The sequence below is a fragment of the Lolium rigidum genome, chromosome 6 (genome assembly GCF_022539505.1).
Source record: "Lolium rigidum isolate FL_2022 chromosome 6, APGP_CSIRO_Lrig_0.1, whole genome shotgun sequence".
Lineage (NCBI taxonomy): Eukaryota > Viridiplantae > Streptophyta > Magnoliopsida > Poales > Poaceae > Lolium > Lolium rigidum.
Window position 1 is genome coordinate 310,901,510 of NC_061513.1, and position 27,530 is coordinate 310,929,039.

At 45.2% G+C, this 27,530-nt stretch overlaps 1 protein-coding gene across 1 annotated transcript; it reads left to right on the forward strand.

Moving 5' to 3' along the window:
- The first annotated feature begins 4,527 nt into the window (after window positions 1-4,527).
- Window positions 4,528-8,245, forward strand: LOC124668351 (subtilisin-like protease SBT3.6). The gene is made up of 10 exons (XM_047205511.1): window positions 4,528-4,623; window positions 4,714-4,805; window positions 4,921-5,018; window positions 5,746-5,904; window positions 6,016-6,629; window positions 6,707-6,746; window positions 6,836-7,136; window positions 7,215-7,332; window positions 7,434-7,605; window positions 7,719-8,245. Exons 1-10 carry the CDS (start codon window positions 4,528-4,530, stop codon window positions 8,243-8,245), a joined length of 2,217 nt encoding a protein of 738 aa, XP_047061467.1.
- Window positions 8,246-27,530: the final 19,285 nt, after the last annotated feature.

A 27,530-nucleotide genomic window follows, 5' to 3' on the forward strand; every position in this document is an offset into this window, starting at 1 on the left:
ACCATCGCGGTATGACTTACACGAGAAGAAGGATGACTATACACGCACTCTTGCGAAGGTAATTGACAAAAGAAGGCTGAAAAGGCTAAGGAGAAGGACATTGCTGGCACGAGCAAATCATCGGCTAGAAGTGCAAGCGAGAATAAGTCAACTTCAACAAGTGCACCCCTCAAGGCCAAGCAAACGACAAAAGGCAAAAAGAGAAAGGAAGTTCCCCTCCTCGGTGCTCAGCCCAAACAATCGATCCCGGCACTCAAAGTGCTTAATGTTCCCAAAGCTGTACCGGGAACGGGGTGGTTTCGATATGGAAGAAGGCTGCAAAGCTAGCGGCTGCACTGTGACGTTACCGTGGAGGAATTGCTGTACTGCAGCGGATGCTTGCACTACCCACTGCTGATATAGCTCCTAAATTTGTCTACGGGGCCGACTTGGTCGGCACGGAGCAGCTGCTTAAACTGCCAACACATATGCGGAATTTGCATCGGTGGTACCTTGATGCATGCAAGGAGAACATAAGGTTCATCGTGGCGAGTATACCATGGGAATATTACTACCGAAAGGAGGAGATCCATATTGAGATGAATGAACTCCGGCGGTTATTCAATCTAGATGCCCTCGACAAATCTCTCATGAGTTGCTATTGCTTGTAAGTTGTTAACTACATATAAGTTCATTTTCATTCAGTTCATGTTCGTTTTCATTGCATATATATACTCATTATATCTTATGTGTTCTCTTATGCGGACTGAAGATCGGTGAATGCAAAAGTAATAATATTATCAATATTGGGTTTGTTGACCCGGATAAAGTACATGTTCAAACGGTAAAGTTTAATGCCCAAGAAACGGGGGAAACCTACTAAGGTTTTTGGGGGAGCAATATTTCTGTGATTCAATATTGTTTCCTTACAACTACGAGTGAGAGTCTTAATGATCTTTATGCACATTCAATTTTTCTTACTCGATGTTAAGTGTAATTCACTGACGTATATGCATAACATGTGCAGCTTCCACTTGGATTCTACTAGACATTCAACCTGATAAGGGAATAGTTGAGGTAAAAGACCCACTGAGTAGAGGCGTGGACGGGTTCCGGGACTTGCAGAAGTTGCTCCAAGTGTAATTTCCTTCATCGCCGCGCTTTATCATTCGTGAGATATCAATTAATTATCCACTCATTCAATCATTCTTTTGCACGGCAGGGCTTGGACCGCTTTCAAGAGACATCGTAAGGACGGTACCCGGGCAGAGAAGCTAACATTTACTCCTGTACCGTGCCCCCGGCAGCCACAAGGGACGAATCTATGTGGATACTACGTTTGCGAGTCCATTCGCATGTTAACCACCGAGAAGCAGAACAATAATAAATTCAACGTAAGCAATAACATTCACAACTTTATTTATTATCATCAATATTTCGTTATCAAGACTGATATAGTCATACTCATCTCATTTTCGTATATAGGTCGACTTCATGCGGGACGAGACTCCAACCAAAGGAACACGCACTAGGAATCGCGGAGGAACTGGCGGGACTTTTGATTAAAGATGTACTAAACAACAAAGGCTTGTTTAGTCCAAATAGATGCTCTACCTCCAAATAGACGGTCGTTAGTACCGCTTGTCGATCGTGAGCTAAATGTATATATATATGTAAGGGCTACATGTAAAGAGGAATCGACTTTTGCTTCCAACATTTGTTTGATCGATCTATATATATATATATATTGAATGAACGTGTACAATTTCTAGTAGCGTACAAATATATGCAACTTTTATTTTCGAACGAAAAAAATGATATAACGGGCGGTCGGTGGCGGGGGGGAGGGGTGCTGCACCCCTCAAACCCTAAAGCAGCAGCGTTGTGCGTGCGCCACGTATAGGGCCTTTTGTCGCGGGTGGTAACACCGCCCGCGACAAAAGGGCCTGTGCCGTGCGCGCCGCGCAGCTGCCACGTGGTGGACCTTATGTCGCGGGTCGTAAGCAACCCTCGACAAAAGGTGGACCTTTTGTCGCGCCTCTGTTGTCGCGGCTAGCCGCCCGCGACAAAAGGCCCTAACCACCCGGAACAAAAGGCCTATTGTCTACTAGTGTTACTGGACTGTACGTATACGTCTATATACTAAGTCTCCGGGGACTAGCTAGTAGACTGTCAGGAAAAAAGATCGCTAGACTAGTATTACCGACAATGACGACACCCGTCAGCTCCTACGTGCTTGTCGCGAAGGATCGGGGGCATCGGAAACAATTCCTTGCTCCATCACGGAGGTAGACCAATATGCATGTGTAGATCGATGTGCACGCGCTGGCCGAGAATTCCACGGCTCGAGTTACCGTCAATCTCCGTCTGGCATCATGGCCACACGGTGGGGCAATAATAATCTAACTGTAATCTTTCCAGTTCACCCGAGTCCGATCCAGTCGATACCTGATCTATCGACTGTTCAAACGTAAAACGTGTATATCTTACCTAATCGCATGACGTATATTGCCAGGAGATCGCAGAGAGGGAGACGCATACGTGTGTAGAGGAAGTTAAGTGCTAAGATTTTCGTGGAACTGATCAAGCAGGTGAGTCGACGAAATCCATTGCTCCCTCCTTTCACAACTAAGTATATTTTTATATTTTATTCTAAGTTAAATATTTTAAAGTGTGACCATTTTTATTAAAGAAAGTGATCACTTATGGCACCAGTTTTTTTTACGAAAAATTCGTCAATATATTAATAATCATCAATAGCAGTACAAATAGAATAAAAAGTAATAAAATTTACAAGTATGTATTTGTATCACCTAGCGATGATTACTGACACTGACACTAGCCAAAGGCGTGTGGCCGTTCTCGCCACTCCATCGCGGGAGCCAGACAAAGCTTATCTTGGTAGAGCTTGTTGTAGTAGACAAGCAGGAAACTCATTGTGCTAAGGATCTAAAGAACCAGCGCACAAGAGCAGCAACCGTCGCCAAAGATGACAACCATAGAGCAGAAAAGACTGACCTGAAACCACACCAACAAACACAAAAACCAATCAGATCCTAGGAGATCCGTTGGGCACACGAATCCACACGCCCTCCACCAATGCTAGACACACCACCGGAGCCTCACCATCCCCAAGAAAACACTGAAATAACCAAACAAGGAACTCCCCCCCCCCCCCCCCCCCCCCCCCACCAGCAAGAGGCCGTGGTCCGCTACACCTCCAAGCCCCCAAGGCCACCTCCCGTTCACCTCCTTTGGAGTCCCGTACCTAGTATCACTAAATTTGCTTTTAAATATAATTTCATATTATACCAATTTGATGTTATATATGTTGCTACATGTTTTTCAATAAAACTAATCAAATATTTTCTTTGTTTTACAAAGAGCCAGAAGTACACTCAATTGGGCTTGGAAATCTTGAAATATTAGAAAACAATTGAGGATATATTTAATACAGAGCTAGTTTTATCTTTTATAATCATGTGATTTATGACACCAATTATCCAGACTACTCCATTTAAGAAACTATGAATCATTTTCCTCGGATATGCAGCCTTCGACAAGGACACAAGCATGGATGAAGCATATGTATGCCGTGTGACTTGGACAAACGATGTGAGTCTGGATTCACCATAACCATCGGGTTATGTCATTTTATTTGTGCTTGCAGTTTGGATCGGAGATCAGTAGGGTCATAAATCCATATGTCGGGTTTGGTACTTTTGATGATGATTATCGTTATATCGGTGTTTTTTTTTGCAAAAAAAGGTAAAGAAAAGTTTAAGCATTAAAAGTTCCACAACTTTCAACGAGAGAACAAATTGTCAAATTTTGTAAATATTGGTAGGTAGTGTGAACCAAAAGACTACACTTTAAACTGGACTAGTTCAACATAAAATTTTCATCAAGTAAAAATCCACAATTTGACATCTTTTCCATATCATATACCTACGATGATGTGACATGAGTATTTTTTTAAAAAATCCACAATTGATTCTTGTGAATGGAAAAGATAAAAATGGAAGATTGCATTCCTTCAGTAGTTGGTGAACGATATTTTTCCCCTCGGAAACGATTTATTTTTGTTGTTGTAAATGATGTCAGCTATTTATGGTCATGATATTTTGGATTTTATTTTTGGCCACTCCTAACTCTAGTGTTTCCATTAACAATGGTGCGACTATGATGATCTTAACTAAAGCTTCCGAACTTCTCTCTTCAGAAGACATTCCTTGGGTGTTTACGTGTGGCGATATACTCCATCCTTCTGTACATATAAGGCTTCTTTTACTTGTCTTAGTAAGATTTATTCAGATTTTAGCAAATCTTAAAAAAGGCACAACACTTCTGCGCATATGCATTATCCTCAGTATATATATATATCTAACTAAAGAAAAGACTGCCTTAGCAATTTACCATACGCGCTAAGTCTTCACGTTGGATGGTCAAGAGGAATAGTATTACCGCGGAATCGATCTATAAATACCAGCTCTGCATAACAGCAATGAGAAGCACAGCGCCTCTCACACCCAACAGCTGCCTGAGACGATGGGGTTCTCTTCTTCCTCCCGCTCGCGTGCTGCTTCGGCGCTACTGCTTTGCCTTTGCATGTTGTTGTGCAGAGTACATGGCGAGTCTCGCAAGGTAAGCAAGTACACCATATATGTTTCCGTTGCTTAGTTAATTAGCTACTCCCTGGTTACTAACACTCTGCATGCATGCGCGCGTCTCTAGCTTTACATAGTTTACCTAGGTGATGTGAAGCACGGACACCCCGACGACGTCGTCGCTTCGCACGATGATATGCTCGCCACTCTCCTCGGAAGGTACGTGTAATTTCAATAACAAACTACTTAATTGCCTTTGTCTCCCTCGGTCTAGCAAGAAAACTAAATAATATACACATTCATACATATATATACGGATTGATTTTGATTTTAGCAAGGAAGAATCATCGGCCTCCGTGGTGTATAACTACAAACACGGCTTCTCAGGCTTCGCCGCGATGCTCACCCCAGAGCAAGCCAAGCAACTTGCAGGTCAGCAATCTTTGCCATGCATCATCTAATCTGAACCTCCTCCCCTGTCACTGTAGCGGAGGCGATTTTGTGAAACTTCCCGTCCGATCCACCTCTCCACCGGGGATTCGCTGGATCTCTCGCCCTCCGTCGGCCGCCTCGGCGGCGGGAGGGCGGGGGATCCTCGTTTCACGGTTGTAGTTAGTGTAGGGTTGCGTGGGTGTGCTGCGGGCGGCGTTGCGGAGGCGGCGGCGGCGCTGATGTGGCTTTTGGTGCAGGTGTGCGACCCCTCCATCGGCGGAGCTCGGCGGAGCTTTGCGACGGTGCGCCTGCGTCTTCCGCGCTCGCGGATCTCTGGATTCGCGCGGCGTGGATCTCCCCGATCCGATCTGGCGTGGCACTGGATCGGAGGTGCGAATAAGGTGAAGATGGCGTTTCGATGCTTTGCGGCGGAGACGTTTGTCCTGGGCATTACCCCTACGGGGGCGGTGAGCGGGGACTTCCCGGCTGTCATGGGGATTTCGTCGATCCAAGGCTTGAAGACGAAGATCGGCAGCGGCGCGTCTCCCTCTTGTCCTGGTTGCCGTCGAAGCTGGAGCTCAGCAGGACATCTTTGTAATTTTGGCTTTGTTCTGGGCTTTTCTGTAAGTTCGGAGTATCAATGAATTCGCCTTCTTCCTCGCAAAAAAAAAAAGTTTTTCTTCCATAACTTTCTCGAGCTATTATCATTGTAAGTACGTATATGCAGAGTTTCCGGAGGTCATCAGCGTCGAACGGAGCAAACGGCACAGAACGGCCACCACGCGGAGCTGGGACTTTCTTGGTCTCAACTACCAGATGCCGGCCAGTGGACTACTCCACGGAAGCAACTACGGAGAGGATGTAATCATCGGGGTGGTTGACACCGGTTAGTATTCAGTTAGCATTGTGAGCAGTTGACTAACAAAATATGTTTATAAATTGACCAAGGAAGTCTAAATATTTCTATTTGGGGCTATTTATTTCTTGTACATATCAGGGATCTGGCCAGAGTCGAGAAGCTTCAACGATGAAGGGTACGGTCCCGTACCATCAAGGTGGAAAGGAAAGTGCCAAGTCGGTCCAGACTGGGGCATCAACAATTGCAGCCGCAAGATTATAGGCGCAAGGTTCTACTACCCAGGAGTTTCAGATGACCTTCTCAAGGTGGACTCACTCTCGCCCCGTGACCACGTTGGACACGGTACGCACTGTGCGTCTACCGCGGCGGGGTCGGCCGTGGAGGGGGCAAGCTTCCATGGCCTTGCCGAGGGAGTTGCACGGGGAGGCGCACCACGCGCTCGCATCGCCGTGTACAAGGCCCTCTGGGCTGATGGCTCTGGGAACACAGCAACTCTGCTCGCCGCCATTGACGATGCGATCCATGACCAAGTGGATGTGCTTTCACTTTCTCTAGTTCTCCTGGAGGAGAACTCGTTCGGCGCTCTGCATGCGGTTCAGAAGGGGATCACCGTTGTGTATGCGGGCGGCAACGACGGTCCAAGGCCGCAGACCATCGTGAACACTTCACCATGGGCCATCACCGTTGCAGCGAGCAAGGTTGATCGGTCGTTCCCCACGGAGATCACGCTGGGGAACAAGCAACACATAGTGGTATATATTTTTCATATACAGCCGTTTGATTAGAAAATTCGCAAATGTAAGCAAGCTCTGCTTGTCTCGTTTTGCAGGGACAGTCTCTCTATTACGAGAACTCGTCCATGAGCAGCAGTTTCAAAGGTCTTACAGGTGGAATCCCGTAAGTAAAACGAGCTATTTTGGACAGCAAATAAAGCTATGTGTTGAGTTTCTAGCTAAAGATCACTTTTCTCTGCTGCTTTCTGTGTTTAGGTGTACCTTGGCTGCACTTACTAATGACACGGAAGTGCAAGGAAAAATCCTGCTCTGCCTTCCGTCGCCAAAGGATCCATTCGCCCTCATCCCAGGGCCCGTTTTCCAAAACGCGGTCCAAAACGTCCTGAATGGTCGGGGATCTGGTCTAATTTTCGCTCAATATACGACCGACATTTTAGAAACGACATCACTTTGCCAAGGTATTGCTTGCGTTGTCGTGGACCTTGACACCGGGAAGAAGATTAAGAAATACATGAGCACCACCAGGTACATACAGTCAATTATCAAGCATATCCTTGTGTGATCACTGGAGATAACATCTTTTTTGTTTTGTTTTGTATGCAGCTCTGCCGTAGCAAAGATTGAACCAACGTGCACCGTCATAGGGAAAGAGATACTAGCGCCAAAGGTAGCATCGTTCTCATCCAGAGGCCCATCACCTGATTACCCTGACATCATCAAGGTACTGAAATGTTGCACTAGCAATCCATGATCGAGCGCCAGACGCCGTTGTATCATGTGATCTCACACTGTTGTTTTCGATCTTGCTTCCTTGACAAACAGCCTGACATAGCTGCACCTGGAGCCAGTATCTTGGCAGCAAAGGAAGGTTCCTATGTGACCATGTCAGGAACATCGATGGCGGCGCCGCACGTCTCAGGCGTCGTCGCGCTGCTGAAAGCCCTGCACCCAGACTGGTCGCCTGCGGTAATAAAATCAGCCATCATCACCTCTGGTAAGCGGGATGCAGCCGATCACTACTCTATAGAGAACATTCAGTTCCTAGCTAGCAGCTAGCTCATGATCCTCACTTATATTTTTCTTTTATTATTCTGTATGATGATGAAGCGCATGTCACCGACGAGCACGGCATGCCAATACTGGCGGAGGGAGTTCCTCGCAAGATCGCCGACCCATTCGACTACGGCGGCGGGAACATCAACCCTCTCGGAGCGGCCGATCCAGGACTGGTCTACACCAAATTCTTCCAGTGCACCATCATGAGGAGGACGAACGTGAGCTGCAACGCCACGGGGCTGCCCGCGTATCACCTGAACCTGCCATCACTCGCTGTTCCAGATCTGAGGCGCCCGGTCACCGTGTCGAGAACGGTGACGAATGTTGGAGAGATCAACTCTGTGTACCACGTCATTGTCCAAAGTCCGATCGGTGTGAAGATGGAGGTTGTGCCACCAGTCCTCGTGTTCGATGCAGTAAACAAAGCGCGCACGTTCAAGGTGAAGTTGTCGCCTGCGTGGAAGATACAAGGGGATTACACGTTTGGCAGCATTACTTGGCGCAGTGGTCGAAAGGCCGTTAGGATTCCCGTTGCGGCCCGGATCACGGTTCAGGATTTCTATGCGGATGTTGCATAAGTAACGAGGGTGCTGTATAGAAAATCATGCTATTATATTTAGCAAGAATAAGAAAAATAAAAGAAGACACCTTGTTTAAACCGGCCGTGTAGGTCATTTCCATTCGCATTGGAAAATGTTACCTATGAAGCAACCCCGACCTGAGGGGGGGGGCATGTTCCGTGTATTAAAAATACTAGCCCTAGATATATTTGCTAGTATATATAATTCCAAGATGTATAATAAATCACACGTCATTGTGTATAGCAATAAAGATAATGTCTGCCAACATTATTAGATTCATCTTCCCATAGATAAGATTATTAGACAAAAAACTCATAAATTAGTAGAACATCCAAAAAAGTTTGTTCGGTTCATCAATGCCACTGTCAATCTAAGTGGGGGCTTGCATCCCTTACCTCGTAGTACATCATTCTCATTGATTTCCCTTCTTTGCTTAGGTTTTATCTTCTCCCTTTGTAAAATTTTAGTGTTTTCTATAACAGAAATGGTTCTTTTAGCATAGTTAATAAATAAGTATTATCACAAAAAGATTTATGCAATGATCGAGGATAAAATAACTTAATTTTTTAGTTCCCTAGATAGAAAAAGTTTCATACTTTTCATAAATAAAAGTCTCTAACTCATAGGCTCCAGTAAATGTAACAAATTACTCCACATGTCACATTCCTAGATGAGCATAATTACTCCTATGATAGTATACAATTGGAGGTTCTAAATTAACTTCACATTGAAACTTTAAGTCATTACAAAAACCTTTAGAGCAAAATTTTATATCATGAATTTCATGAAAGCTTTTTGCCATATTGCGCAAGAGTTTCAACAATCTTTCAAAAAAATCTCTTCTTGAGATTCACGATGTTCTACAAATAACCCAAGTCCTTCCTTAGGAGTACATGTTTGGGCCATAGAGGTTCTAGGATGCCTCTCCATAGCAATTTTGTTAATAGTATTTTATGTTTTCAAATTTTTATTGGGCTTTAATCTATGGTAAAACTAAAATAAAAATTTAAAGTAAACTAAAGTAGTAACTAAATCCACATCAATAAAGAAGATGAGATAACTAAAAGTACTTGCAGAAACTAACGAAAAACTCGTAACCAAGCAAGTTAAAGTGGTAAACCTCCCCAAGATTGAGCGACTGCAAGATTTATAACAAAATAGAATTAAAACTAAAGTGTAGCGCAAACAAGAATAAAATCCGTAGTACTATGCTCCCTGGCAAGTACGCCAAAAAAGTTCCTCATAACCCCCAAGAGCGGGGATAGTTGTAGCACATGTCAATATGGAAGTATAGATTATCAAACCGCGTGAGAAAGAATGTAAAGTTATTTTTCCCTCAACCTAGTGTGTTATAATTCTAGTTATCTATGTACTAAAAAGTTAAGTAAACTGCAGAGGTTGATTGCAAAAAGTAAAATACAATAATTAAATTAAAAGAATGGAAATAGCTCAATCCCCTTGGTGGAAAGAGGACAAGGCCGGTGGCTTACTCTTATATAAACAATGGACCTTGTCAGGCGATGGTCGAGTCGCCATGTTCTGCGAGTGAGGCCAAGTCTACTATGTGCTATGGTACTCCTTCAACGCTGAACTTGAAAAAAAAAGAACATAAAAACATGTGTGGGTAAGGTTGAGTAATCCTCAAATTTCTCAAAAACATCAAGGAACAAAAAAAGATGCACCGATAAATTATAACAAAATTTAAAAACTTGAATGTGCACTTACCGGCATCGTAGCCTAGAAGGAAGGACCACGATCCATGCCGTAGATATTCACCAATTCTTGCCGCCACACCCACTGAAGCTTTCATGGAGGGATGGAGGGAGGGAGAGAGAGTACTATCATGGGCAAAGGTGATTTTAATATTTGGAGGGGGAGAGAGAGAGAGAGAGAGAGAGAGAGAGAGAGAGAGAGAGAGAGAGAGAGAGAGAGAGAGAGAGAGAGAGAGAGAGAGAGAGAGAGAGAGAGAAGAGAGAGAGAGAGAGAGAGAGAGAGAGAGAGAGAGAGAGAGAGAGAGAGAGAGAGAGAGAGAGAGAGAGAGAGAGAGAGAGAGAGAGAGAGAGAGAGAGAGAGAGAGAGAGAGAGAGAGAGAGAGAGAGAGAGAGAGAGAGAGAGAGAGAGAGAGAGAGAGAGAGAGAGAGAGAGAGAGAGAGAGAGAGAGAGAGAGAGAGAGAGAGAGAGAGAGAGAGAGAGAGAGAGAGAGAGAGAGAGAGAGAGAGAGAGAGAGAGAGAGAGAGAGAGAGAGAGAGAGAGAGAGAGAGAGAGAGAGAGAGAGAGAGAGAGAGAGAGAGAGAGAGAGAGAGAGAGAGAGAGAGAGAGAGAGAGAGAGAGAGAGAGAGAGAGAGAGAGAGAGAGAGAGAGAGAGAGAGAGAGAGAGAGAGAGAGAGAGAGAGAGAGAGAGAGAGAGTACTATCATGGGCGGAGGTGATTTTAATATTTGGAGGGCAATGGCCTGGCTTCGAGTGAGGCTCACCCGTTAGTGAGACAAGCTTGATTAGTCAACGTTGTTTCTTTTACATGCCGGAAGTATAAGTGCCCAAGTTTGTAAAAGGCATTTAGGAACGTCGGTGGTGCTGGTTAGCAACCGTAATATAATGTGCCATAGCACATATGTCTTCGCCACCCTTTCTAGTCGTGGTTAAAGGACTACTTACCGGGCAAAAAAATTTTGTTGGCTACTACGTTTTCTGCTTTGTTTTTTGAAATAGGTAAGCTCCAACCTCTACATCAATCGATGCATACGGTTTTTATTTAGATTTTATTTAACAAAATCTGCCTACTGCGTACATCACCGAACCGAAGCCACTACACAACACCCATAAACCTTGCAATGGGCGAAGTAGCATGACATGTTAGGGCCTCATACTCTAAAAACACAAACAACGCCACACAAACTAATTATCGGGGATCACGGAATCGCCCTATAATCCACATCAATTGCTATGTAACCGTGGGTTATAAATCCTTCAGCGATAACAAAGCTGGAACATAGAGGCATCTTTCTTCCTTTGTTGGAATCAAATAAAAATGGGCAGCCCATTTCTGATACGGTTCTCGACATCTTGTCACACAACATCATATTACATCCTTAAGTCGACACATGTATTCCAGTAAACTATTACTAGCGCGATTCTACTAAATTATAGTATTCCAGTGCTTTACATTGATTTCTTTGTTCAGTCGGTCATTCTTCAGATATTGCAACTTTGGAACAAGTCACTAAACCAGGCGACCGGTCACCCTCGGCATGCATTGCCAGTCCATCTGTCCTGATTAAGATCCTTTTTGACCAAATCAGAAAACATCACGTTACATCGTTTATTAATGAATATATTGGCTTGGGCCTAAGTTTGCGCCACATGCCTAGCAGTGGCTCAAGCCTAGAAAGCGATAGTATGAAATAAATAATATCCTAAAAAAATTGTGGATATTATGTACACATAATTACAGAATGTATTGAAAAATTCTTTTGCAATATTCAAACAATTCTAGCCCCCCAATTTGTCCAGTTGACCATACTCCCTCCGTGCAATAATATAAAGTAATATAAGATCTTATACATGTTGTTACAGTAGACTAGATACAAACTAAAATGGGTGAACCTACACACTAAAAGTAGACTATATACAATCAAAAGTGAGTGAACCTATGAAATGGCCAAAACGTCTTATATTTCTAGATGGAGGAAGTATATGGAAGATTAGATTCACGAAAAACATTTGGCGGTGTTATTAATAACCTAGCCCAAGTCGATCGAGCTTTTTCACCCCCGCTGGGAAGGGTCATTGCACTTTGTGTGTCATCTGGATAACGTTGATCACTTCAAAGAAAATTCAGCAAGATGGTACATCCTAACCACAAGGCGTAAACATGATGCTGAATGGTGCCTCAAAGGACTAGCGTAAACAACACATTCATTAGTATTATGTGGTTTCTGCACAGCTGGCTTCCGAACGATGTGACTGATTCAAAGCAAGCTACGCCACTTGCAGCACTTGCCCTTCATGACGGTTGAATGCTTAATTAGAGGTAGCGATCAATATCAGATGTATGGTTCACTTTGAGCTAACAGATCGATCTGGTGAATAAGTCACGACTGTCAAAAGCAGACACTTTTAGACGTCTCTGAAAATACAATTCCACATTGATCGAACATATCCCGATATCAAGCTAGGCTTGAACCAGTAAAAAGCTCCGCACTACAATTTGCCCCCTTAGGCTAGGTCGTCCAGCTAGCGTCACCGCCTAAATTGGTTAAACCCGGATATTTGCAGGCCGGTTAAGGATTTGGAGTGTTTTTTTATCCAGTTCAGACATCCCAAAATAGTCAAACCTGTAAAAAATTTGCAAGCATTTTTGCAGATCAAGCCCACGACCTCCATAGTTGGGGTTTTGAAGGCATTTTTGCAGGCCAACCAGGATACGGTCAATGCTCTCGTGACAGCTCGCTCCAACAAAGTTCGCCAATAAACTCGTCGAAGTCCAGCCAAATTCCAACGAACTTCCGCATAATGCGACCAAATATTAGCGAAAATTGAACCACGCTCGCCGGAATTGGCTGCCGGAACTGGGGCCAAGCGGGCGGCCGGCAGGTGTGGGCGGTGGGGCCAAGCGGGAGGTCGGCGGGCGTGAGCGATGGGGCGGGCGGGCGGCCGACAGCGGGCGGCGCACGGGGATGGCTCGAGCAGAGGTTAAGAAAGGAGAAAAAAAAAGGCTGATTGTGGTCCATGACAGAGAATATGATGTTTTTCGGGATCCTTTTACGTCGTCGGGTCTACGCGGCCGTTTTTCAGCCCGCAGAACGTATTTGTGGTGGCCTGGATACGCCTATTTATGATTTACGGTTTGGGGATCTACAAGACTTTGGTGGACAACCTGACATGATGCGGCTCGTTCGAAGCCACATATAATTAATTGAAAAGGGTTCACCGTGTGTGCACCAAACAATCCGAAATGCACTAGGTATGCTTCGTATTTTTTCCAAAACGGAGACAACGCACCAGTCTTTGCATATTTATCAAAAGATATCAATTACACCCAGCCTCTACAACAACGCAAAACCCTAATAGCAGTATGGATGCACACATCCAAAAAAAAACTAAGAAACAAAAGTCCCGCTACAATAACCCAGGCCTAACAACAGCAATACATCCACCACCAAGACAACACATGAAATACAGACTCTCCAAAAGTGACGCCTCCAAGAAGAGAACATTGCTCCAACACCGTCGTCGCCCGATCAACGATCTTAGGTTTTCACCCTAGAGATAGTTCCCATTCTCAAACAATGGCTCCAACATGATCATTGCCAGACATAACAAGTTAAAGCCAGAACTTGGGTTTTCACCCTGAAAGGTAGGACTCTGAACTTCACATGTGTTGTCGCGTCCACAATCATACCACTGATGTGAAGCCCGGAATACCAAGCAAGTCCTTCAACATCGTGGAGACTTGAACCTCCCTTAGCTCGTCCTCCCATCCGGTCTTCATGATATTCTCTTCTTCTGACTTTCACCATGGATCCAATGTCACTTGGTGTCAACACAGAAAAGAGGTTCGCGCCGCTCCCTTGATAACGCGTGAAGCACACGTCCATTGGGAACCCCAAATGGAAGGTGTGATGCGTATATCGGCAAGTTTCCCTCAGTATGAAACCAAGGTTGTCGAACCAGTAGGAGATGAAGGCCACGTGAAGGTTGTTGGTGAAGGAGTGTAGTGCGGCGCAACACCAGGGATTCCGGCGCCAACGTGGAACCTGCACAACACAATCACAATACTTCGCCCCAACTTAACAGTGAGGTTGTCAATCTCACCGGCTTGCTGTAAACAAAGAATTAAACGTATGGTGTGGACAATGATGTTTGCTTGTGAAGAACAACAGAGAACAGAGATTGCAGTTGATTGTATTTCAGATGTAAAAGAATGGATCGGGGTCCACAGTTCACTAGTGGTGTCTCTCCAATAAGAAATAGCATGTTGGGTGAATAAATTACAGTTGGGCAATTGACAAATAGAGATGCATACATATCATGATGATTACTATGAGATTTAATCAGGGCATTACGACAAAGTACATAGACCGCTATCCAGCATGCATCTATGCCTAAAAAGTCCACCTTCGGGTTAGCATCCGCACCCCTTCCAGTATTAAGTTGCTAACAACAGACAATTATATTAAGCATGGTGCATAATATAATCAACACAAATATCCTTAGACAAAGCATTGATGTTTTATCCCTAGTGGCAACAGCACATCCACAACCTTAGAACTTTCTGTCACTGTCCCAGATTCAATGGAGGCATGAACCCACTATCGAGCATAAATACTCCCTCTTGGAGTCACAAGTATCAACTTGGCCAGAGCCTCTACTAGCAACGGAGAGCATGCAAGAACATAAACAACATATATATGATAGATTGATAATCAACTTGACATAGTATTCAATATTCATCGGATCCCAACAAACGCAACATGTAGCATTACAAATAGATGATCTTGATCATGATAGGCAGCTCACAAGATCTAACATGATAGCACAAGAGGAGAGGACAACCATCTATCTACTGCTATGGACCCATAGTCCAAGAATGAACTACTCACGCATCAGTCCGGAGGCGGGCATGGTGATGTAGAGCCCTCCGGTGATGATTCCCCTCTCCGGCAGGGTGTCGGAGGCGATCTCCTGAATCCCCCGAGGTGGGATTGGCGGCGGCGTCTCTGGAACTATTTCCGTATCGTGGCTCTCGGTAATAGGGTTTTCGCGACGGAGAGTTTAAGTAGGAGGAACGGCAGAGTCGGTGGAGGCACGAGGGCCCCACACCATAGGCCGGCGCGGGCCCCATGCTGGCCGCGCCGCCCTATGGTTAGGGCGCCTCGTGGCCCCACTTCGTATCCTCTTCGGTCTTCTGGAAGCTCCGTGGAAAAATAAGACCCTGGGCGTTAATTTCGTCCAATTCCGAGAATATTTCCTTTGTAGGATTTCTGAAACCAAAAATAGCACAAAACAGGAACTGGCGCTTCGGCATCTCGTTAATAGGTTAGTGCCGGAAAATGCGTGTAAATGATGTAAAGTGTGTATAAAACATGTGAGTATTGTCATAAAACTAGCATGGAACATAAGAAATTATGGATATGTTTGAAACGTATCAAGCATCCCCAAGCTTAGTTCCTACTCGCCCCCGAGTAGGTAAACGATAACAAGGATAATTTCTGAAGTGACATGCTATCATAATCTTGATCAATACTATTGTAAAGCATATGAAGTGAATGAAGTGATTCGAAGCAATGGTAAAGACAATGACTAAACAACTGAATCATAGAGCAAAGACTTTTCATGAATAGTACTTTCAAGACAAACATCAATAAGACTTGCATAGGAGTTAACTCATAAAGCAATAGATTCTTAGTAGAAAGTTTTGAAGCAACACAAAGGAAGATATAAGTTTCAGCAGTTGCTTTCAACTTCAACATGTATATCTCATGGATAATTGTCAACACAAAGTGACAAGGTATCAACTTGTCAATGCCTACAGATTGTAGACTAGGGTTTAGTTGGATGTAGAGGGCAAGTAGATCTCGAAGGTTTCAGCCGAAAAGTGCTCGACGAATACGAAACTAGGGTTGTGTTGACAGTAAATTCGATCATTTCTTTGTTCCTCGACTCCCCCTTATATAGGAGGTGGAGCCAAGGGTTTCGTAATATACAAGTTTACAGAGTCCGGGAGGGTTTCTAACCCGTCCCGCAAGATTACAAGTATCCTTTCCTAATACAACTCTGGCTTTCCTTAATAATATCTTGGGCTTCCGAATCTTCTTATCCTTCGGGTCGTGGGCCTTCAATAAACCCCGGGTATCATCTTTGGCAGGCCCATTGGGCATGCCTATGTCAGTAGCCCCCGAGATTTTGCTTGAATCGCAGAGTCAGGGAAAATCTCCAACTTTATATTTGTTCAATTGTTATCACCAAGATTTGACCGAGTCAGAGGTGGGCCGCAGTCAAGATGGGCTTAAGGAAATATACATGGAGAATTACATGAATCGGCCTGTTATACCAAGTTGGGCTTAATTGCCCGTGTATCTGTAACATATTAGATCTATTTTAGTTTAGAGATAGAATCTTACTCGTGCACGGTTTAGTGCATGCCCACATTAGAAAGTCCGCTGGACTATAAATATGTATCTAGGGTTCATGGAATAAACAACAACTCACGTTCAACCCCAAAACAAACCAATCTCGGCGCATCGCCAACTCCTTCGTCTCGAGGGTTTCTATCAGGTAAGCGACATGCTGCCTAGATCGCATCTTGCGATCTAGGCAGCACAAGCCCCACGTTGTTCATGCGTTGCTTGTACTGAAGCGCTTTTGATGGCGAGTGACAAGGGATTAACTTATCAATGCCTATGGATTGTAGGCTAGGGTTTAGTTAGAAGTAGAGGGCAAGTAGATCTCGAAGGTTTCAGCCGAAAAGTGCTCGACGAATATGAAAACTAGGGTTTGCAGACAATGATTCGATGATCTTCTCGTCCCTCGACCCCCCTTTATATAGGTGGAGCCGAGGGATTCGTGCTATACAAGGATTACGGAGTCCGGGATGGTTTCTAACTCATCCCGCCGGATTACAAATAACACTTCCTATTACAACTCTATCTTTTCCTTAAATACATCTTGGGCTCTCGAGTCTTCTTATTCTTCGGGTAGTGGGCCTTCAATAAACCCCGGGTACTATATTAGGCGAGGCCCATTTGGGATGCCTATGTCGGTAGCCCCGAGATTTTGCTTGAATCGTAGAGTCGGGGAAAATCTCTCTGTTTATTTTTACTCGAAAGCTCTAACTTTCATACTTTTTCTCATAAAATTCTATATTGTACGGGGATATTGGTAGTTGGGGCTAGTTCATCGACGGATCAGGTACTAGTTAACTGCTCTAGTGGCAATCCGCAACAACCTACTTCAAAATCACGTCCCTGGACATGATCTCGGGATCTTGGTGTAAACTTCGACAGGTGCCGCTTAAGGTCTTACCATTCCGTCGAGTCCCGGTCGAATTTATCGAGTACCTAACGCGCCCGTTAGGATTTTTCTTCGCATCTGTTGATACGGATAAAAGTAGCGAGCGCGAGTCTTTGGCGATGCCACGCCCAGCGAGAATAGTTACGGGGTCTTACCTTCGCAAATTTGCGGCATTCAGAAATTGATCGCAACTTTGGCGTTCCGAGAATATATTGTCGAGTGCTTTTCCGGCTGTTGGAATGGCACATTTTATCGAGTCAAATATGACTTATATTGCTCTCCCGATGGGAGTATATGTAGAGTTAATTATAACTCGAAATATACTCTCTTCTTTGTTTTATTTTTCCTTTGTTAACTTCATCGGGCACGCGAACAGCGTTCCCGATGGGAGTAGCCCCGAGGCTACAGCCAAGAACTTGTGCTTGGTTGTAGGCTCAACATTTTAGTCCACCTTGTCGCTATATTGCCATTATCTCCTGATATTCTTTCCTCCTTCTTCTTCTCTCTTTCTTTTTTCTCTATTTTTTTTTTTTTTTTTTATATTTGTCGGGTGCGCGAACAGCGCTCCTGATGGGAGTAGCCCCCGAGGCTACAGCCAAGAACTTGTGCTTGACTGTAGGCTCAACATTTTCTATATTTGCCATTGTCGGAATTTTACTTTTTTGAAGTAGCCCCGAGCATTTGGGCAAAAACTTGTTTCGACCAAAGGCTCCCGATGCATTCAAATAACTTATCCTGTCGCCATTCTCCTTTCTCTTGTCGACATATTTTCCCTTGTCAAATTTTCTTCAACTCTATCAATGGTCGATATTTTTCTGCTTTGTGGGTCCATCGTTCCCATCATGTTGACACGTCGTGCAAGTGGGGGACACACGTCCTCCGCTTTTTCTGGCGCACGTACGGTAACGCCTATCCCAGTAAAAATACTTTTTTGCCCTTGTAACTAGAAGATCAATTCTCACCACACGATTTCCTCATCCAACGGTACACTGCGACCCCTAATTCTTATATAAACCTATCTTCCACCTCCGTTCATCCTCTTGCTTGCGCCGCTCACCTGTGTCTCTTCGCAAATCTTCCCCTGCGCCCAATCTTCGCCGATTTCCCGCACTCACATACATTGCTCAATCCGCTGCCGTGGATGCCACCGCGTGCGCGTTTGACTCGCCACAGCACTCCAGAATCCAAGATGGCCGCTGAAGATCTTGAGTGGGAGAGATCCAAAATCTCCAATCAAGACGTCAATATGCTGAAAAGGCTCGGCCTGATGAAGAAAGAAGACGCCATCCGCTTTCCCGAGTGAAGAAAGCTATCCCAAGCCTCCAATGGAGTATCGGGTTAGTTTTGTTGATCATCTTATCCGCGGCCTCTCTACCCCAATCCATGATTTCCTCCGCGGTCTTCTCTTTGTCTATGGGATTCAAGCTGCACCAGCTGACCCCCAATTCCATTCTTCACATTTCTATTTTTATCACACTTTGCGAATGCTTTCTTGGAGTTTCTCCCAATTGGGCTCTCTGGAAACGCATTTTCTGCCTTCGCCGTAATGGCGCTCACCACGCCACCTACAACATAGGTGGCGTAGTTATCTGTGTCCGAACCGATGTCGATTATTTCGACGTCAAATTTCCCGACTCTGTCCAAGGATGGCGCAAGAGGTGGCTCTATATACACGAAGAAAGCGCCAACTCCGTGGAACACAACATAGTTCCCTTCGACGGAAACGCGAAGATTCAACGCCGCCACTCCTGGGACGCCGAAGCTTCCGAAGAAGAGAGAAAGGCGACAGAAGCTCTTATGACTCGTGTTCATCAGCTCCAAAATACTCGAGGAAAAGAGTTGTCCGGTGTCCAAATCACAGCCTATTTTCTTAGGATTAGAGTGCAGCCTCTTCGGGCTCGCAAAAATCCCCTTTGGACGTATTCGGTGCCAATGACGCCAATAGGCTCTCCAATGATCTTTACGTGAAGGACTTGGAGAAGCTTGTTCGAAGAATTACCTCGCTGAGTAAGAAGGATCCTATTCCTTCCTCTTGTCGCGTGGAACCCTACAGCTCCACTAATCCTCTCCCCGAGGTATTTTGCCTTCTCGAATTTTTTATCTTGTTCTGAATTTTTCCTGCATCTCATTGTATTAATATCTCGCTATTTTTCTCTCTGCCGCTATTTTGTTGTAGAATCACCCTACTATGGCTTCCCTTCCTCCTCTTCCTGAGGATGGAGAAGTCGAAGAAATGGGTATTGTTGCCGAAGATACTCAAGGCTCTTCTGTTCCTGGAAGTGAAGTCGCGGGTTCTCACAAATCTGCGGCTTCTCATGAGAGAGAGGTTGAGTACGAAGCCGGTGAATCGGCTGAATCCCTTCCTCCTGCTTGTTTCTCCAAAGAACAAAAGGAAAAGGACTGAAGTCGAGGATTACGGCATTTCTAAGGCTGAAGAAGTTGTTCCTTCGATCCGAAGGCAGCTTATGATCCTTATTTTGAGTCCCTCATCAGCTCGTAAGTCAATTTTATCTCTCCTCCTCTTTTTTATGTACTCGAAAGATTTAACTTTGTCTTGCTTTTTGTACTTGTCGATTTTTGTTCACTAGTGATGAGGAAGAAGTACCGATTCTCGACGTAGCTCCTCGGACCAGCACGTCACGTCTCGTGCTTGTTTCGGACACGTTAGTTGAAGGAGATGAAACATCGCCTCCCCAACAAAACGTCGTCACTACTACTCCACCATCGAGCCCCCTTGTCCCTTCGCCAAAAGGGCAAGGGTTGAAATGATCGTTGAGCCTCCTCCTCAACCGAGCAGCTATTCGTCGCAGACTCTTGGATGATGTAAGTTTATCGAGATCCATCTTTCCTCTTTTTTGCTTTTATGGAGCCTTACTTTTTGTAATGCCGAAGTTTTTCCCCTTCTTTTCTTCTTCTTTGACAGCCTATGATCAAGGATCTTATCCGCATCGGGTCCCAATTTATTGGGTACCGCGAGTATGCCAACAGAGCCGAAGGTAACGACTTTGATACTCGCCCCTTTTTTTCCTCGTTTTTTACTCATGCTGCCTGTCGCTGTTTTTGATCTTTCTTTTCCACATCTCAACAGAAAAACTTGCGGAGGCTAACCAACGTGCTTGAGACACTTGCTCGAAAACTCGAGCAAAGTGAAACGGCTCGTAAGAAGGCTGAGCTTGCCGCTAGCGAAGCTAAAGCTGAAGGCGATGATGCTAAAGCAAAGGCCGCTAGTGTCGAAGAATTGCAGCAAAGGCTCAAAGATGCTGAATCTGCCTTACACGAGCGGAAAACTGCACGGAGCTGCTCGTGAGCGAGGGGGTCATCAAGCGTTTGAAGTCGCAATGTCGACGTACGCTGAGTAATATCCTCAATTTCTTCTATTTTGTTGCATTTCCTGTGTCTTGGTTTTCGACTAATATGTTGTCTCGTGTGTCAGCCCAAACAGGCCAAGATTATGATCTGGAGAATCCCGTCAATGACCCTCTCCTTGACGCACTTTCTCTTTTGGAGCTCCATGGACGCGAAATTCGTGAAGGTGTGGCCAATGCCAGTGGGGCTTTGTCGGCGTTGTTCCCCTACTTCTTCCCGAAGAAAGAGGAACCTTCGACTTTCCTTGACCTTGCCAAGCTTTTCAATACATCAGAAAATCTTGGGCTGAAGATGCGCCATGAAAATATGAAGGTGGCTGTTGAAAATACTGTTGCTCTGGTTGCTGACAGCCAGCAGACTCTCGACTGGATGAAGGTTGGCGACACCGATCAGATAGAACAGTCGAGGTGGAAATCACTGATGAAGGCGGCCAAGCCCAATACGAAGAAAATCTTGGCGTATCTCGGGATCAAGCCAACTTCGACTCCTAGCTCTTCGAGGCCGGAGGTCTAGTGGCATGCCTCCTTGTTTCCTTTTCTATTTCTTTTGCTCTTGTCGCCATTTTAGCCTTGGCGACAATTTCTCACTTAGTCTTCCTGGAGAACTTTCTTTTGTAATACCTATGTAAATATTCTAGCAAGTAATGAAATTTTCCTTCGTGCTGTTCATTGATCCTGGGCCTTTCTTTTCCAGTTAATATTTGATAACTACTCGACTCCTCCTTGCTCTGCCGCTGCTTCACCTGCATCTTCCTTCTCGAAGAAAATATTAGTCGACCCTGGCCTCCTCAAGAGTTCGTCAAGCGGGCATTTGTCGGAAGATTTACAAGAACTTCGACAACAACTTCAGTCTATGAAGAAACAAACTTTGGCCATGATGGAACAATCTCGAAAAGCTTCGAAGGAGAAAAACTTGCTCTTCATCAAGCCAGAAGAAGGCTGTGGCTGCTAGGGATGCTTCTGTATCTTGGAAGCAAAGGGAGCCACAACCCGAGAAAATAGTATGCTTGAGCTAATGCTAGAAGCTAGCACAGATATGCTAGGTGCGTTTTTCCTTCTTTTGATGCCTCTTCTTTATCCTGCTGTGCCTTTCTTCCAATTTCTTGCCCTGTCGCTTTTAACAGGCTCAGTTCTTGATTCTGCTGCCGAAGATCAGAGAGTGAATGAGAGGACAAATCTTCTTGTTAATCTCTCCCTTAACCATGGGTGTTTGTTCTGGGCCACTCCTGAGCGAACCCAACAAATTGTTAGGTTCCAAGATCGTGCTTGCCAGGTGCGCGATTTTCTCAGCTTTTGCACGTCAACATTGACCCTTGTCTATAGGAATCTGTTTCCAAGAAACGAGGTTCCAAAAACTCTTCCGAATTATTGGAGGTATTCGGAGATGCTCCTCGCATCCATAACTTCGTGCGGGCTCAACTCACTTGCTTGGAGCGAGATTTGCCATGATTATGATAAACATTTGTTACCCAAAGTTGGACCTGACGAAGATTGTTGCTGGTTGTCTAGCCAAGAAGACTCGTCGAAAGAATGATATTGACTCAATCGATGCCATGGTAGCTCCTGTGGCCGAGTCGATGATAGATGAACTTCTTCGGATGGACTCCGAATTCTTTACCAAGGGTTCTTACACTGAACACAAAACAACCAGGGGTTTATCGGTAGATACTATCTTGGGATTTCATTGACTTGTATCATGTTTAGACATCTTGTATCTCATATTTCCGAAGGAACTCATTGTGTGTTTCTGAGGTTGTCTATGTTGTTGAAGCCCCCGAGCCTGAAGATTACGTTATTTTTCCTTCCTTGAAATCTATTTTTCCTGCTGGAATAAGACCTCTTTGTTTGTTCTTTGGGTAGATTGCCCATTTTTGAGTATCGTTGATGTCGAAGTTCTATGTTTGCATGGCGAGGTTTTAAAACCAAGGCACTTATGTTTTTTGATGTGTACACTATATTTATGATTGCTGTCTCCCGATTTTTTTTTTATATTTGGCGAGGTATTAATGTACCAAGGCTAAATATTTCGGTGAATCTATATTGTATGTATTCTGAGGCTTGAGCGTTTGAGCCCCCGAGCGTGTCGAAAAATAAGAAGTATATCTCCACTATCTTTATTATATTGTAGCACCACGAGCCCGCCTCATTAAAAACCTTTCCCGGCCCCACTCGGTGCCCCGAAAAAGGAAAAGAGTGCGTCTGAAAACTCGTGGGCGTTTCGGTACATTGAAGTTTTATAAGGACTATATTTCGACTCTAGGCGTAGAACCGCCTGAGTTGCGCCACGTTCCAGGGGTTTGGCTCCTCCACCCCTGTCTTCTTGTCCTTTATCCTGTATGCTCCTCCTCCGATTACTTCACGTGACGATGTAAGGACCAAGCCATGGTGACTCGAGTTTTTCATGGCTTTTTGTGTGAGCCGAAGAACTAGGTCGCCCACACGAAAAGATCTTGGCCGCGAGACGTCGGCTGTGGTAATTCTTCAAGTCTCGTTGATATTTGGTTACGCGAGATAGTACTTCGTCTCGAGCTTCGTCGAGTGCGTCCACATCGTCTTCCAATGCTATCTTTGAAGCTTCTTCATCATATGCTTGTCACTCTAGGGGAGTCGTGCTCTATTTCTATTGGAAGTCTTGCCTCCGCGCCATGGACCGAGAAAAAACGGGGTTTCTGTGTCGCCGTATTTGGTGTTGTTCGGATGCTCCACGGCACACTTGGTAATTCTTCGGGCCGGGTATGTCGAGCTTTTTCTAAAGGTCCCAACGAGGACGTTTCTTGATGCCATTGCGAGATGATGCCATTGGCTTTCTCGACTTGCCCATTGGTTTGAGGATGTGCAAGCGACGCAAAATTCAGCTTGATACCCACCTCTTTGCAATAGTCTTTGAATTCATTGGATGTGAAGTTGCTGCCGTTGTACGTGACGATCTTTGTGGGGCACTCCAAACCGAAGACGAGGCCTTGTATGAATTTTACTGCGGATGCTCCGTCCGGTGAATTTATCGGCTTCGCTTCTATCCACTTTCTAAATTTGTCGACAGCTACTAGCATGTACTCCTTTCCTCCTGGCCATGATTTGTGTAACTTGCCCACCATATCGAGTCCCCATTGTGCAAGGGCCACGACAAAGGTATTGGTGCTAGCTCTGCTTGCTTGGAGAGTGAGGTTTTGCGGCGAACCTTTGACACGCATCGCAAGTTCGTACTATGTCCTTAGCATCCTCAATTGCTTGTTAACCGGTAGAATCCTGCCCGAAAAACCTTGGCTGCGATAGCTCGACTACTTGCGTGGTGGCCACATATTCCTTCGTGTACATCCTTCAGAATTATTCTTCCTTCTTCGGGTGTGACGCACCTTTGCAAGACGCACTGAGATACTTCTCTTATATAATTCTCCCTTAACCACTGTGAAAGCTTTGGAGCGTCGAATTACTCGCCTTGCCTCGAGCTGGATCGTCGGGTATTTCTTTCTTGAGTATATATGATATGTATGGCTGCATCCATGGTATACGTATTACCATGACCAGGTCTTGCTCTTCTTCTTCTTCCTCTTGCTTCTCCTTGGTAGCCCCCGAGGGTTTCTTCTCCTTCTTTTTTGGTTTTGTCGACTCAGTGGATCTCTCTGTTATCTCTTCCCAAAATACACACGGCGGAGCTGCAAGGCATTGCGACCCGATGTTTGCCAGAACGTCGGCTTCGTCGTTGCTCAATCTACTAATATGATTTACTTCGCATCCATCGAACAACTTCTCGAGCTCATTGTACACCTCCTTGTATGCCATCATGCTGTCATTGACTGCGTCACATTGGTTCATAACTTGCTGAGCTACCAACTGTGAATCGCCAAAGATTTTTAATCGAGTTGCTCCGCAGGCTTTCGCCATCTTCATCCCGTGTATGAGAGCCTCATATTCTGCTTCATTGTTAGACGCGTTAGGGAACGTCATCCGAAGGATGTACTTCAGCTTGTCGCCTTCAGGTGATATGAGTACTACTCCTGCGCCAGCCCCTTCTAGTCTCTTGGACCCATCAAAATTCATAGTCCGGGTTCTCGATAAATACGGGGGTCCTGTATTTTGCAACTCCATCCACTCTGCGATGAAGTCCGGTAGTATTTGCGACTTTATTGCTTTTCTTTTTCATACGTGATGTCCCGAGGGAAAGTTCTATTCCCCAAAGGGAGACACGACCCGTAGCTTCTGGGTTGTTCGGTATATTTGATAAAGGAGCTTCATTGACCACTATGATCGGGTGTGCCGAAAAATAGTGGCGCAATTTTCGTCTTTGTCGTGAACACTCCATATGCTAGCTTTTGGTACTGAGGGTACCTTTGTTTTGAGGGAGACAAGACTTCGCTCACGAAGTATACTTGGTCGTTGTACTCCATGGATTTTCCCTTCTTCTTCTCTTTCGACAACTAACACCGTGCTAACCACTTGGGGTGTGGCTGCAATATACGGCGAGGAGAGGTTCCTTTTCCTTTGGAGCCACCAGGATTGGTGGTGTCGATATTTTTCGCTTCAGATCCTCGAAAGCTCTATCGGCTTCTTCGTTCCACTGGAATTTATCTCCTTGTTTGATCAGCGCATAAAATGGTAACGCTTTTTCTCCTAACCTGGCGACGAATCTGCTCAAAGCTGCGACTCGCCCAGTTAGCTGATGTATTTCTTTCAACTTCGTTGGCTTCCTCATAGTTACTATGGCTTGTATTTTGTCGGGATTTGCTTCAATCCCTCTTGCTGAAACTAGAAACCCCAGAAGTTCTCCTGCTTGGGACGCCAAAAGAACACTTCGTCGGGTTCGGCTTGAGGCAGGAATTTGTCGAGGTTGTCAAAAGTTTCTTTGAGATCCTCGATCAGTGTTGTCCCCTTTTTTGATGTTATGACGACATCATCAATGTACACTTGCACGTTTTTCCCGATCTGTGTTGCTAAACACTACGCATCATCCTACGATATGTTGCTCCCGCATTTTTTAGACCAAAGGGCATTGTCTTGTAACAAAACACGCCGTAAGGTGTAATAAACGCTGTTTTGGCTTCATCCTCTTCTTTTAATCTGATGCTGGTTATAACCGGAGTATGCATCCAAAAGGAAAGACGTTCACAACCTGCCGTGGAGTCGATGATTTGATCGATCCTTGGGAGGGGAAAGTGATCCTTAGGGCAATATTTGTTGAGACACGTGAAGTCGACGCACATGCGAAGGACTGTCGTGTTTTTCTTTGGCACCATTCTTGGGTTAGCTACCCATGTGGCTTACGTAGATATCTCTACGATAAAACCAGCTTCCTCTAGTCGATTTATTTCGATAGCATGGCTTTGCGGTTTGGTTCCGAAAAACGCCGCAAAGGTTGTGCGATTGGTTTTGCTGTTGGATCCAAATTTAGGTGGTGCTCGGCAAGTTCCCTGGGTACTCCTGGCATGTCAGCTGGACACCATGCGAAGATTTTCCAGTTCTCACGGAGGAACTCGACGAGCGCGCTTTCCTATGCGGTATCCATGTTGTTTGCAATGGATGTCGTCTTTTTTGGATCTGTCGGGTGAATCTGCACCTCCTTAGAATTTTTCTCTGTGTTGAAAGTTGATTCCTTGTTTGGCCTTCCGACGTATGGCAGTACGTCGTAATCAGTCATGCTTTTCGACGCCAAGTATTCAGCTTGCATCCCGAAGGTTTCTGATAACCGATGGAAATCCTTGTCGCACTTATCGGCTAAGGCAAAACTCCCTTTGACCGTGATTGGTCCCTTGGGTCTAGGCAATCTCCATAACGGGTATGTATAGTGCGGTGCTTGCCATAAATCTAGCATATGCTGGTCGTCCCAACAAAGCGTGGTACTTGCGATGGAAAATCCACGACTTCGAACTCCGGCTTCTCGATTCTATAATTTTCTCGGGTTCCAAACTGAACGTCGAGGTTGATCTTCCCCAATGGGTAACTTGGTTTCTCTGGTGTGATGCCGTGAAACCTTGTGTCCGTTGGCTTCAGGTTTGCTAAGGATATGTTCATCTTTCTCAATGTATCTGCATACATAAGGTTTAAGCTGCTGCCACCATCTATGAATACTCGAGAAACGTCAAATCCTGCGATAACTGCTGGCAGTATAAGTGCTGGGCTGCCTCTGGTCGAGGAACTTGCTTGCGGATGATCTGCTATTGTGAAACCGATATCTTGTCCTGACCAATTAAGGTACTCAAGCTTGTTGGTGGAGGCATTTTCTCTGCCATAAACACTGTCGTGAGATTACTTTTTGAGCTCTATTAGATGGCCTTCCCTTCGAATCATCGACCTTTGCTCCGTTGGAGTTAGGATCAACATAGGGTGGTGGTGCGGGTGCTGCCGCTATTCCGAGCTGGTGTTGATTGCCTTCCGTAATCGCGGGAGGTGGCGGTAGATGAACTTCGCTCCTAGGCTCCCGAGGGTTTCTCTCTGTGCTGCTCGTGCGTGAGCGTTTTACGCACATCCGAACATTGCTTGAAAATTTCGACAATCTTTCTGCGAGGTGTCTGATTGTCTTTTCCCATTGCTTGTCGAGGAAGAAGTGCATACGGCACGGTCCGTTCAGCATTTCTTCGGGAGACATAAAAGGTCGTGGAAACCTTGGCCCACTATTTTGCCTGTTGCGGGAGTCGTCCCTATTATCGCCTCGCTGCTCATTGCTTCTCTGATAATCATCTCTGTTGCTTCCTCCTGTATTTGACCGAAATCCTGCCGAAATTTGCCCTGGGGCGTCGTAATTCGGATACTGCCGAGGAAATCGTCGCCTTGTCTGATAATTTCGTCCACGGTCCTCCTCTGGCGACCTGTGTCGTTTATTGTGGACAGCGTCTTCTCCGTCTGCCCATCTATTTGCTATCTCCATCAACGCGTATACTGTTTTTGGATTGGTCCTTCCCAAGTCCTCGACAA